At 40.6% G+C, this 14,336-nt stretch overlaps 1 protein-coding gene across 1 annotated transcript in view; it reads left to right on the top strand.

The window, feature by feature from the left end:
• VCAN (versican) overlaps positions 1–13,427 on the top strand; it is a gene marked incomplete at its 5' end in the record, with an annotated part of 158,903 nt that extends 145,476 nt beyond the window's left edge. Inside the window, 3 exons of the mRNA XM_054987095.1 lie at positions 7,338–7,482; positions 9,329–9,511; positions 9,976–13,427. Of these exons, the coding sequence (XP_054843070.1) occupies positions 7,338–7,482; positions 9,329–9,511; positions 9,976–10,106 (459 nt within the window). The remainder of the gene's footprint in view (positions 1–7,337; positions 7,483–9,328; positions 9,512–9,975) is intronic.
• Between the last annotated feature and the right edge of the window lie 909 nt (positions 13,428–14,336).

Here is a 14,336-nt window from a genome sequence, read left to right on the forward strand (position 1 = left end):
AGGCCAATTCAATCCCTGAATGGCCCAGATCTGACCTGCAACAGTCAGGATTGGGCCACTGCCTGGTGGGGGACTGCTCTCCCATGTGGCAGCAGCCTGTTCTGGGACAATTTGAGCCCAATCCATGCTGCAGCAGCCTGTAAGGGCTGGGGGGCAAGTGGGCCTGAATCATGCGAGTGCTCCTGGGGGGTGGCTGCACCCTGCGCAATGATGTCACATCTGGTAAGCGACACCACTTCCAGAAGTGACATCACATCACTTCCGGAAGTGACGCCATCACACATTTCCAGGAACATGTGCACTTTGTGCACACACATATGATAATACAGAGTTCCACCACCTCTTTTCCCAGAAAAAAGCCCATTAGTAATAATAACATTAATAATAATAACATTCAATTTATATACCACTCTTCAGGACAACTTAATGCCCACTCAGAGCGGTTTACAAAGTGTTATTATTACCCCACAACAGTCACCCTGTGAGGTGGGTGGGGCTGAGAGAGCTCCAGAGAACTGTGACTCGCCCAAGGTCACCCAGCTGGCTTCCTGGAGGAGTGGGGAATCAAACCCAGCTCTCCAGATTAGAGTCCCATGCTCTTAACCACTACACCAAACTTGCCTGGCAGAGGTATTGCAAGGTTCTGATCCTCAAAGAGTATAGACTTTGGGGAAAATGGATATGTGATCCTGTAAATGTCAGATCGGGGCAGAAAGCATGAAGTCTTCCCTGATGTGTAGCTTGTGACCTGTGGAGAATCTATAAATGCATGATTTGCCTCTTCTGGGATCATTAAAGCAAGCCAGTAGTTTAATTATAAGTCCCTGGGTATTTAACATTTGAAAGTCCATTCCAGAATTCTCTAATATAATTATTTTTTACATATCATATTTAGAGAATTCAATTGGGAACCTTAGCTATAGGAGCAATTGTGGAATTGCACAACCATGGGCTTGAATTTCCCATAGATTTGCATAGGTGACAGGAAGGGATAAGTGATTTTAACTTATCCCTTCCCACTAAAAGAGACCTTTGGTTCTCTCCTGAGCTATTCCTGAGGGTCCATCATCGCACAGTAGCAGCATTTCAGGGTGTGTTTTGGGCTGCTATAGGAGGAGGAGGAATTGGCAAAAATCACCCCTCTTTGCACTGTGAAACATAGGCAGGAGCCAACTCATGGACAACCCCTTTCCAATCCCCTACCACTATGCTCAGAATACATTAGTGGGATATAATAGACTTTAAGGTGTTTTTAAGCAACCGTGCAAAAACCTGTGTAATTCCAGTACAATGGGTTGGATCCAGGCTAAATTGGTAGTTTCTACTGATTATCCCTTCCCACTGCACACACCCCTCCTGTCGTTTCTCAGGATTCCCTTTCCTTCAGGAGCAGCATTTTTGGAGATCAGTGGGCTGCAATAGGTGGCGGAGGCAGGAGAATTCCATTCTGTCATTAGAAGATTGAGTCTGGGGTCAACCCACTGAGTCCTGTTCTGAGAATCAATCTATTGCAAAATCTGGTGTGAAATCTAGTAAAGATGAATACTTTATCATTGTTATTTTAAATTTACAATTTTATAATTGCATGCACTTTACACTTTGGTAGATCTACCCACAGAAAGACTTAGAATCTATTTGTTATTGCCAAATCTCATCTCTTAAGTTCTTGTGCCAGAAAAAATCTTTTGAGCTTAGTGGAAGATTGACTTGTCTCCACCTCTTTTCTTCCTATCCTCATATGTTGCCCATGTACAACAAACAGTGGAAAAGTTTACAGTTTAGCTGAGTAGCATGAGCTGTTTGTATTCTATAACCTGCTATTCAGCATGAGTCTTCCCAGCTACCTGTCAGACTCCATTACTTCTCAAAGACTCTATCCATATTTTAGAAAGCATTTTAATGCAAGATGTGAGAACCATTTAAAAGGCTTATCTCCCAATCCATGAAGCTTGTCTCAATAAGGAACTGAAAATCTTCCATTCATATGAAGTGGAGGGTTAAGAAAGCAGTTCAGAAGTCTGGACCCTCCTCTGTTAAGTGGTTCTGGCATTAGCAAAAAGCAGCATGAGAGTGAGAGAGCCAAAGTAAATGTGCACAGCGATGGTATCAGATGTAAGGCAACAACATGTCATGCCTGGAGATGTCAAACATTCTTGTGAAACCACAGAATCTATTGCATGAAACCATAAGCCCTTGCCAGTTCAAGCCAGGGATCTCTGCTATTATTACAAGCCACATATAACTCCTTGAAATGCTGCTGAATCAGACATTTAAGTGTTGGAAATTCCAGGATTTGCAGGTGGTCATCACTTGTCAGAAATACATCTCCTGCTAGCGCTGGGAAACTCAGATGAAAATTCAACCTCTAGGGAGAACAAGGCATTAGGAACTGGTTCCAGGGTGACAGAAGTCAGCTAGTTGTCTTGGAAGAGGCTTTCAAAGTGATTCCTGGCTCTCTGGACTGTTATGATGGAAGTTTTATATTTGAGTTTGAATCAGTTGTGTTCATCACTCTGTCTATACTGGCCTGGAGGGCAGAGCTACATGTTTAGAAAAATCATTTAGTATTAACCCTTCTTGTGTGCTGAGTATAGAGTGTGGGTATATGATTGCATGTTTGAATGCTTAGCTATACCCAGAAAACTTACACCTGTTGTCCTGAATCTTAGGAGTAAGATGAACTGCAAATCAAATGACAAAGGAGAGCTTCCTTATTAAAAGACAGAATGAAAGTTGTCTACCTAAAAGAAAGATGCAGGCTTTGATCCTGTATTTCTGAAGGAAAGCTATGCTGTCAAAACTGCCAGACTTATTCTCCTGTCACTTCAAGGGGATACTTATAATTAAAATAGCTATGTTGTTGATATATAAGTTGCTGAGCTTTAAAAAAATAAGAAAACGTAAGGTACATGGTGATTTAAATAGGATTGATCTAGCTGAAGTCCTGGAGATAGTATATCCGATCAGAAATATTCTGAACTGGAGGGGGGAAATAATCACTTACAGCCAAATCCGAAAATAGTAAGAGTCCAGTAGCACCTTTAAGACTAACCAACTTTATTGTAGCATAAGCTTTCAAGAACCATTCTACCTGAGCCTGTTGTGTAGAGTGGTTCAGGCTCAACCTGAGCCTGGACCACTCTGCACAACCGGTACACTTCCTGGATACCATTGTACAACTACATAATGGACAGATAAAGACCACCTTATATCGGAAACCCACTGACCAATACTCATATCTTCATGCCTCCAGCTACCACCCCAAACATACCACTTGGTCGATTGTCTACAGCCAAGCCTTACATTACGATCGTACCTGCTCCAATGTTCTTGATCGGGACTCTGGCCGATTCCCCACTACCTTGTTTTAGCGCTAGTTTTTCGCTGCCGCCGTGCTACACATTCCTCTGTTCACACGTTTTTTTAAAAAAAATCGTAATGGTATCGCTACGGCATCGCAGCAGACCACTGTGATTTCATTGCGCTATGAGCTCATTAAATCGTCCATCCCATAAAGCATCACCCAATCAATACGCACCCCTCATCTCCGCGGCCCCGCCCCCGCACAAAGGGAAAAAAAGAAGGGCAATTCATCGGTATGCCGACACCGCGACTCAATCAACCTCCATGCACCTATCCGGAATTAGAACGGACTGCATCATTGTTGGGGGAAAAGGTTACAATTGCTTTAAATCAGAGGTGCAATGGATCTTGAATCAATAGAGAGTCAGCACACGAGTTTAGCTTTTAAAAAACATTTACTTCTAAAGGGAAAAGGGTCACAGGTTGCCTACAAAACAACAAACACCTGGAGCTACATTTTTCCTTACTGTTTACAACAAAGAACTGAGATAATAGAATGGAGAATCTTCTTCTTCCTCCTTCTTCTTGACCCTGAAAGGACAGTCACCTGACCTGTTGACCAATAACAGTTTACAAACACTCTCAAGTTTCCTGGGCTTGCAGATTATTAGCTTTGTGCCAGGTTCCCTTTCCAGGTCAATCTAAACAATAGCATGGTAGGTAAACACATTAACCCCATAATGACTGAATCTCAGACCTTGCAACACACATATATTCCAACAATCGTAACATTTTTCGGTGCAAGCTGTCATGTCAGCTTTCGGCTTGACTGCTCCGTCATGTTGCAAGAGTGGATCTTCAGATGAAAGCTGGGGAGAGTGATGCATAGGACGGACAACGATGTTGATTGCCCCTCACGGAACCAGTGTCATGTAGTGTGGAAACAGGGGTCCGCAGTGGGTGACGCCTCCCCTGTCACAGGCGATCACTCGCCTTAATCAGAAGATATTTATTTTGGTCATTTGGTCACAGGATGGTTTCATGAGGAGCCATGACAAGCAATCCCAAAATCCGCCTACTACCCACAGAGATGAAAACTCCACGGACCCAGTATTGAAAGACATTTCAAAACTGCCTGCCCAAACAGGGGGCCAATCACTGCAGACTATCGATGGTGGGAGGAGAAAGAGCCAATCAGTGCCAATTAACGGGGTGTGGTTTCGACAGGACAGGATAGTATCGTGTCGGTATACCGACCGCCTTAATATATTTTTTTTTAAAAAAGGCACATGACTTTTCAGAGCAAAACCACGCCCCCACGCGTTCATTGCGGGTTTTGTTGAGGGGATGTGATCATGGTGTCATGCGAAAAAGACAGAAGTCGGAAGGTGATGTGAACACGTGCGTGATTATTGCGCCCTTGAACATGACGCAATGATATCGGGAAAAAAGCGGGAGGTAAGGTGGTGTGGAATCGGCCTCTCACTTAAGAGATTTACAAGCATTTTTGAAGCTACAGTACCCACCAAATGAGGCAAGGAAACAAATTGTCAGGGCCAGACTAGTACCCAGAAACAGCCTGCTCCAGGACAAACCCAAAAGAACCAACAACAGAACACCACTGGTTGTTGCCTATAGTTCCAGCTCAAACCTATCCAATGTATCAATAGTGATCTACAGCCCATCCTACAAAATGATACCTCTCTCTCAAAAGCCCTGGGTGGAAGACCTCTCCTTGCCTTGCCTTGCCTCTCCTTACAGACAACCCCCCAACCTTAAATGGCTTCTCACTAACAGCCATGAACTGGATAACAGAGTCATCACCAGCATAGAGACCAGACCCTGCAACAGACCCAGATGCCAACTCTGCCCACATATCTACTCAGAAAATACAATTACAGGACCCAATGGTGTCAACTACACAATCTCTGGCTCTTACAGCTGTTCATCTTCCAGTGTGATATATGCCCTTAAGTGCTCTGTACCTAGGGCAAACCAGCCAACCTCTGCACAAAAGAATAAATAGATGCAAATCTGACATAAAAAATAGCAATATCCAGAAACCAGTAGGAGAACACTTCAATCTACCAGGACTCTCCATCAAGGACTTAAAGGTCTCCATAGTTCAACAGAAACATTTCAAAAGCAGAACCCAATGGGAAGCTGCTGAATTGGAATTAATATGTAAATTTGACTTCATTTGACTTGGATTGAATAGAGACTCTGGATGGTTATCTCATTATCAGAAGTAACTGCCTTTCAGGCATTCCATTCAGATTCAGCTATGGAGGGGAGGGGGTCACACCCAGCCTAAATTGTGCACCCCACCTCTTTCATGACTTTTGCAACTGACTTTTGCAACTGATTGCATCTAGTCACCCCTCCCTCACCACCTACATATCTCTGGCCAGTTTCTTCATACCCTCCATGCATCTGACAAAGAGAATTGTGGTTCTCGAAAGCTTATGCTACAATAAAGTTGGTTTGTCTTAAAGGTGCTACTGGACTCTTTACTATTTTGCAACTACGGACTAACGTGGCTAAGTCCTCTGGATCTATAGCCAAATCCAAAGTGTACTTACTTATAAGTAGGTCCTGGTGTATTCAATGAGCCTTACTTGTAGCTGTAGTCATCTTTCAATAAAATAAAGTTTTATTCGTTACCACTGGCAATCATTTTAATGCAGTGCAGTCTGGAATCCTACAGTTCCCTTGCTTAGATAATCAAAGCCCTGTGATTGATAAAGTGACACAGTGTAGGAAATATTTAAATATATTTAGTTTTTTCACAGCCCCAGTAAGAAAGCAGAACATCTATGTGGTTCATTAACTTTATTAATAAAATGTGCTCAGAAAGACATTGTGTTTGGATTACTTTATAAAGGATTAAAGCAAAACAATTTGGATCTTTTGTAAGCATGCAAGTGGACTAGCTCTGAAATGTAAGCATGGAAATTAAATAAAAGCACTTGTGATGTGTATCATTTTGACCATGTAAGGGACAGATTGCCTGGAAAGTGCTTGGCATTTATGAGAATTCTTGCCCTTCTGGAAACCTATTTTTATCTGCATTAAATCCTACTTGCAATGACAAACTGATAGCACCAAAAATAATGGCTAAATAGGTTTCTTTAAGCCTGTCCGTCACCCTCCTACCCCTTTCTCGGTTATATTGACTTAAAGAAGAACCAAGTCAAAGAATAAGACTGCAGCACTTACTCTAGTTTAGACCTATTTCTTCATAATAGAGCTGGACACAATAAATACATACATGTAGAGCTCAGCCAGAAGAATATAAGACATACCTTTGAAAAGGCAAGAATTTTCCCCTGCTCTGTCTTTGTAAAGATGAGAAACTGTAGCTTTTGCAGACTGCTCAGCACAGTCTGACCCTGTTGTTTTCCCCACTCATTGTGTTTTTATTAGAAGGTTGACAGTCTTTATTTTTTTCTGTATAAATATAAGCATCTAGTCCTCACCCCTTGACCCATCCCAAGGCTACATTGGGAGTCATGGGAATTTCATGGAGAAAAGCCATGTGAAATGTGTGTTAGATGTCATCAAGTCACAGCTGACTTACAGTGACCCATCAAGGCAACAGATGAGCAGAGGTGGTTTGCTATTGCCTGTCTCTGCATAGCAGCCCTGGACTTCCATGGTGGCTTCCCATCCAATTTCAGTGAGGGCCAGCTTTGCTTAGCTTCCAAGAGCTGAAGAGATTGGGCTAGCCTGGACTATCCAGGTCAGGGTATGTGGAATGAAGGCTGTAGTAAGGAGAGGACTGGGACTGAGTGCGTGAACAGTATTGCATTGAAACTAGAAGCCGAAATAAAGCTGTTCTCAAACCTGTCGCATTTTAAAACCACTGCTAATATCCCAGCTAAGTATTTGACTATTCTAATCACATTTTTGTATGTTTGACTGGCTATTTGTAAATTGGTAAATCTGGGCATAATTTAGTTTGCTCTTAGATGTCAGGACAACATAGAATTCAGGTACTTAATGTCTTATTCTTGATGTCTTATTTTCCTCAGCAATATGAAAACTGGAGACCAAACCAGCCCGACAGTTTCTTTTCCTCCGGAGAGGATTGTGTTGTTATAATTTGGCATGAGAACGGTCAGTGGAATGACGTGCCATGCAATTATCATCTCACATACACCTGCAAGAAAGGAACAGGTAAAGTCTTTAAGTGAAGAATCACAAATTGCATTCTGAATTTCTCAAGAACTTTTGTCTTTTTTTCTTAGTTTAATTAAACACCCAGGCTCAAAAACCAGCAGATGTCTGACAAGGCTGGGCTATGTGAGTGGCGCCCACTGCTTTCTTGCAGTTTTGTGTTACAATCGAGTGAAAAGAAAAGGGAAAGATCTAAGCCATATTTCTAACTATTTGTTTTCTACAGGGTGAGAAGTTTGTTACATTGCCAATGACGTATATACATATACTGGCTGTGCCCCCCCCCGCCCCCCCAGCTAGATCACAGAACCTTTTCTAGCATTCTGGAATCTGACAGTCTGCAATGGTCAGAAATAAGAGGTGCTCTTTTGTACTTTTAGCTGCTGCTGTTAGATGCTTCTACATTTGAATTATCACTCAGTGGGAGCACTTATAAGCTCTTTCTCATATTGCGCAAGCTGAACTCCTGTTTCATATCTTCTTTATCAAGAGTGCTATATACACACCTGACAATTGATATCCATTGATATCTATTTTGGAGCTAGAGGAGAGAGTGCAGCTTTGTGGAACCGCACAACCACCAGTATATAGCACTCTTGATAAAGAAGATACGAAACAGGAGTTCAGCTTGCGCCCTGTTGAGCGCACGGTGGCTTTCTGTCCTCCCTGCAGGGTTGGCGTCCTCCTTGCAGAATCTCCTGACTGGGGGCTGGTCATTGGAATGTGTTCATCATTTGACCACCATGATTAAGTAAAAAGGAGTGACTCGCTTCATTAAGAGACAATTTTGGGACGTCTTCCCCGTAGGGGAGTGTGGACTTTCTGTTTGTGCAATCCTTGTGTTCATTTTGTATTTAAAAGGAACAGGCTAGTGGCCTTTGTGATTAATATTGTTCATAAAAGTGGTTAGTAACTTACACCATAAGTGTGTGTTGTACTTTGTAGACTTTATGTTAAGTTGCTAGTCCTTACTGTTGTGGGTCTTTTGATTCATTATTTCTGTTACCACACAGTGTTCCCCTCTGTATTTGTTCCTTTCTCATATTGCAGCAATGGAGTGGGGGAGGTTGGATCTAGTGAAGCATTTCTGTCCATGGAGTGTCACTTTCTCACTTCCCTCTCCCTCTGCAGCCACAAAGGATTCACCAAATTAGCACCTCACACAGGGCCATCCCGTGCAGGGGCGGGGGGTGGGGGGTGGGTGGCAGTGATTCTGGGGCTCCATCCTGAACTTTCGTCCAGGGCACCAGAATCACTAAGAACACCCCTGGGTAAGAAGCTGTATTCCATGGAAAGAAATCCATTCACCCCAAAATGGATAGATCCAAGCCAAAACTTTTGGTGCTATCTCAAAGTTAATGATTACTTGACATGTTCCTAATACTTATGCATGGGAAACACATAAACACTTTAGACTACTAAACATTTTACAATGAAATATGTTTTCTGACTGAATCCTTGGTTTACTGAATGTTATTGAATGATTGTTTAAAACATTTCCTGATGAAACCAAAAATCCACATACATTTGAAATTTAAGCAGAATTTTTCAGAAACTTGCAACTTGTTATTGGAGATATAGGTAAAGATTTTTTTGTCAACTAATGACTTAAATTGTTGCAAAAGGCCAGTGACTTCAATCCATAAGAGAATTTTAACCTCAGATTCTGTTTTTGTGACTAGTCCCAATATTTAGAAATGAAAGTCATTGTCCTGATCATTCTTTCCTTTCATTAGAATCTATAAAATATCACTAACAACCGAGTGTGAATGGAGAGATCAAACATATGAATCATCATATTGGGCTAGCCATGACCATCAACTGATATTTGTGCCTTATCTTTCAGTTGCTTGTGGCCAGCCTCCAGTTGTAGAAAATGCAAAGACTTTTGGGAAAATGAAGCCTCGTTATGAAATTAACTCATTGATCAGATATCACTGTAAAGATGGTTTCATCCAGCGTCACGTTCCAACCATCCGGTGCCAAGGGAATGGACGATGGGATTTGCCTAAAATTACCTGCATGACTCGTGAGTTACTTTTGGGAAATATACATAAAGTCTAAAGTCCAGTTCAGGTATTTACTAACAAGAATCTTCATAGACCCATGTGCCCTTTCTACTGTACCATTTAAGCAGTGTAGGCTGCAATCTTATGGCCATTTCCTGGGAGTAAGTCTCACTGAAAAATTATTTCTGAATAGAATTCCTGAAGATTGCTTCCATAATATGATAAGAAGTGTTCCACAGGAGCACTTGATCATTGCGATGCCTGATTTGCTTGACCAACTCTCTTTTTTGAGGGAAAAGAATTATGGGTATCTGTTTCATCATAGGTAAGATTATCTGCATGATGGATGAAGGGGCGGGGGGAATCTGAAGCCTCTTGCTGAAACAATAAATGTCCGAACCTGTGGTATATATGTGGCACCCATTAATGTTGCTTCTAGTTTTGCTGACACATTTGTAAATCTTTCCTTCTCTTTCATTTTCAGCATCTTCATTCCAAAGGACTTATTCTAAGAAATATTATTATAAACATTCTTCACCAGGAAAGGGAAATTCATTAAACTCATCAAAACACTTTCATCGTTGGATCAGGACATGGCAGGATTCAAGGCGTTGAAGACACTCTGGTCAAATTAGGACAATTGCCGGACCAGCCAAAGTCCTAAGTTACTGTGCCTTTCTTTTTCAGTTATACAAGTATTATTGAGAATTTGTGGAAACTTAAGGACCGCAGTACTCACAACACATATCAGCAATTGCTACATATGCCAATTTGAAAAGGGATCCATTTCCAGCCTATGCAGTATATTAATCATTAAGGGACCATTTGATGATCTAAACCAGCATCTTGCAATAATTAGAACTGTTCCATTTTAGCACCGATGATAATGTAAATAAGATGATTTAATGGTGTTTAAATGTGTCTTGTGTTCAAAAACCTGTATATACAATGAAATGTCACACTAAGTTCAGACTTATTTATGGCTATCTGGCCTCAGAGGTCTTTAATCATTTTTTTTGTTTATCTTGAGGTACTTCACCATGCTGGAAATAGTTTTAGATTGTTGTCTGATTTTTTAAAAAATGGAAGGAAAAAAGCTGTTGCAAATAGAAGATGGACAGTGGAAGCAGCACCTTGCTTTAGGGAACATGGATGGTGCAGTCTCTACAAGAGGTACCACATAAAACTACATGATGCACATGATGTGAACCTTTCCTAAGGAGCACAAGTGGGATCACACCTGACCTGGGGACTGCAACTTGACCTTTCCAGCTATGGCATCGACCAAAAGGGACTTGCCTTGAGGATTTTTTTTTTGACAAGGAGGGCCTGTAGGAATACAAAGTGCTAATACAATAAATTTCAACCAGGGCCACTTTTTAAAAAATGTTTTACAACACTAACCATAGGTCTAAGTTACAGCTCTCTGCATTTTTAAGATGGAGATAGATAGACCTACCTTTTTTGTAAAAAATAAAAAGTAAAAAGTAAATAATTTTGTATATATAAATATATATAACCATTTTTAATCCTTTTTATAAAGTAATGAATGTTTGCGTATGAATGCTGCAGCTGTGAAGCGTACATAAATAAATGAAGTAAGCCATACTGAGATAATTTATTGGATGTTCTTTCTGTCTTAAAATAGCTTAGTAACTCATTGTTAGCTACCAAACTCAACTAATGTGTTTGAAAGAGCTAGACTTGGTTTCAAATGTTTTGACATGAGAAGGAAATGCTAATAAATGGGATTATTTGTCTGAGATAACATGAATGAGAGCTGTGTGAGCAACATCTTTGTTAATAATATTTATGTGTCCATAGAAATATTATAGAATTTTCTTCAAAGAAGACATCTAGGGTGGAGATAGATGTACCCCAGTCGGTAATCTGCTCTGGCTAGCTGCACTCTAGCTGCCTTTCTAAGAACACTGTCCCGGGAGGAGGCACCACTAAATAGAATGAGGGCCAAGCTACAAGTGACGGATGACACTTGAACGGCAAGTGGATTGCGTGGAGGGCAAGTGAACAGGGAGAAATACACTTGCCGTTCAAGTGTCATTTGTCACTTGTAGCTTGGCCCTCAGACTTGCCACCAAGATAGATGTGATGGCATCCACAGGGCTAGCCTGAGGATGCTGGCACCTTTTTAAACCTTAATTTTTTAAGGTTTTAAAATGCCACAAGGGCCCAATCCTGATCAGCCTGTAGCGTGGAAGGATGAGGCACTTTTGCTCTCCCCGCCACCATGCCTTGTCAAATGCCAAAATGGTTGCATGCACCCCACATGGGAAAAGGTTCAGGGAAACAAGAGTGTCTCATCCCATCATGCTGCTAGCTGATCAAGATCGGGCCCTTGTGGTATTTTAAATAATCTCATTAGGCTTTAAAATGGCATTGGCACCCAGAGGTCAGCTCCATAGATGCCATCAGGTTTGGTTTGGTCTTAGTTCTGGGCAGACCTGCTTAGGGTTGCTCCCTAGGTGCAAGAAGTGGTATTTTAAAATAATATTCTTCCTATTGCAATGTAATTGTTCATTTTCAACTTAAGAAAAGATAAGAATTTTTTTTAATGTTCTGTACTTCTAATTTTCTGGTAGCACATTTTAAAGGAAAATAACATCCATCAATAAGGGCTGTCAAGGAAGTCATTCTTCATAAACTACAGCTGATACTTTTTTAAAAAATGTGTAAAGTAGCCACAGTGTAAAAGTAACGCAGGCATACTCTCACATGTCACAAAATGGCCATTTATCTGAGTGACAAAACAATTCCACACAATCATTTTTACTTCATTTGAATGCAGATTGTGTGAACTGGTATTTATGGTCAGGGCTGACTCTGGTTTTAGTAGATGAACATCTCTCACCACACATAGCTACATTCCAATGAATTATTCAAATGAAAGCAAACATGTCATTATGACCTGAAGCCAATTTTGTAATGTGCAAATTTATGATGGATTCATAAAATTAGTTTTCCAAGTGCACACAATTCCCTGTAGACACAAAAAGGAGGAGTTTTCAACAAGCTGGATCAAGTAAAATGCCTGGAGCTATAATTTGCTTCAAGGCCACAAGGCAAAAGTATATCTTGCCAGAAATCAGAGTCTAAATGGACATTTCAAAAGCCCGCTGTGTGATGATGATTGCAGAGACACTTACCAGGCATTGGGAGAACTTGGGTTAACTTCCCAGATTCTTAAAACAACATGGTATTCAGTAGTAGTTGGTGATTAAGTTTGCTGTGTTAAAATATAGAATGAGCATAACTAACCAGTCCATTTTGCTGTATATTTTTCTGCATGTTTATTAACTTCACCCTTCCAAAACATTAGATCAAAAGGATCCTAGATTGAGCCTAGGTGGGACCAGTTTTGTGAAATGTGAAACTACTCTAAAAAAAATCAGGCAATTCCTGATCATTTTTTTTTTTTTTTGCTTTCCATGGTCTCTCTTGTTAAGCTGCCACTGTTTGGATCTGTACGTCCCCCTCTTTTCTAATACTAGAGACGCTTTTTCACTATTTATATTCTCTTTTGTATAGAGTGTAATGTGAATGTTTGTTCTTGTGGAAGAAAGTCTAGAAACTTTGTGAACATTTTATATATTGGCTCACCAAAGAAACCTTGTTTTGCTCTACTGTGACTTGTCCTGTTTATTGCATGTCTTTGAACTCAGTCTGTGTAATGTCACTTCTAGTGATGAGGTAAGTAAGATTACTGAGAACAGCAAATACGGGGAAATACAAACACTAATTTTTTTATGTTTCTAGTCTTTCTAGCTGGTTAACCAGGGTCAAATTTTGATTGACTTTTGATGGGAAATGGATTAGACCGTAGTCAATAAGAGATGTTTTATACAATCTGTTTTTATAATATACCGTATAATAAAGCTTTGTAAACTTTGAGATTATTCCCAATAAACAGTATATAGAAAGATATACATAAGACATTTTGTACAAAAACACACTATTGTGGACTTTATCATGGACCAAAAATACATATTTTGACCTGTTTGTTGCTAGCCGAAGGAATGACCTTGTTATATTGGTGCCTTACTGAATGGGAGTCAGATTGAGGTAAGTGAGAGAATGGAACCTGAACAACTGCTGCAGCTTGACTCAGTCAATAATAAAACAAAAATTTACAAAAGTATTTGAAAAACGGAATATTCTTTGCAAACTATGAGTTCTTTATTTTATCAGCGATATCAACAAAAATCATTTAGGCTTGAGTTAAATGAAGAAGTTCATTTTGTGATCAAGTCTATCCTCCTTTATAGTGGCTTTCTTTGTTAAGTCTGGACTTCTGCTCTGGAGCCTTACCAAGGCAGGGACAGGGTTGCTGAAAAGCCTGGAGAAAAATGTCCTGTCCCTTTAATAGAGGCTTAATACACAGAAATAGACAGCTGGAGGCAGAGAGGTAGATTACATCATCATGTAAATAACATCCCACTAAACCTCAGTTAAATGGACAGGACACTTTTCCTCAAGGCACTTGGCAACCCCATGCAACTTTAATTTAGGTAAGAGTTTTGTTATTTGATTTCTTATTGTTGGCCCTATGCTGAATGTATGAATTGTTTCTTTAGAATACTGATGGTAACAGAATGTTAATGGAGGGAAGGCAGCATGGTATAGCCAGCTCATGGAAGATAAGCAGGATAACCTTGGGTAACCTCCAAGGAAAACTCAGCAGGGGAAGGCAATGGCAAACCACCTCTGCTTCTCACTTGCCTTGAAAGCCCCTTGCTGGGGTGGCCATAAGTCAGCTGTGATGGCACATACACAACCAATGGAACATTAAAAATGGAATCCACCCCTTGCAGTTTGAGTCTTTACTGT

The sequence above is a fragment of the Eublepharis macularius genome, chromosome 8, assembly GCF_028583425.1.
Source record: "Eublepharis macularius isolate TG4126 chromosome 8, MPM_Emac_v1.0, whole genome shotgun sequence".
Lineage (NCBI taxonomy): Eukaryota > Metazoa > Chordata > Lepidosauria > Squamata > Eublepharidae > Eublepharis > Eublepharis macularius.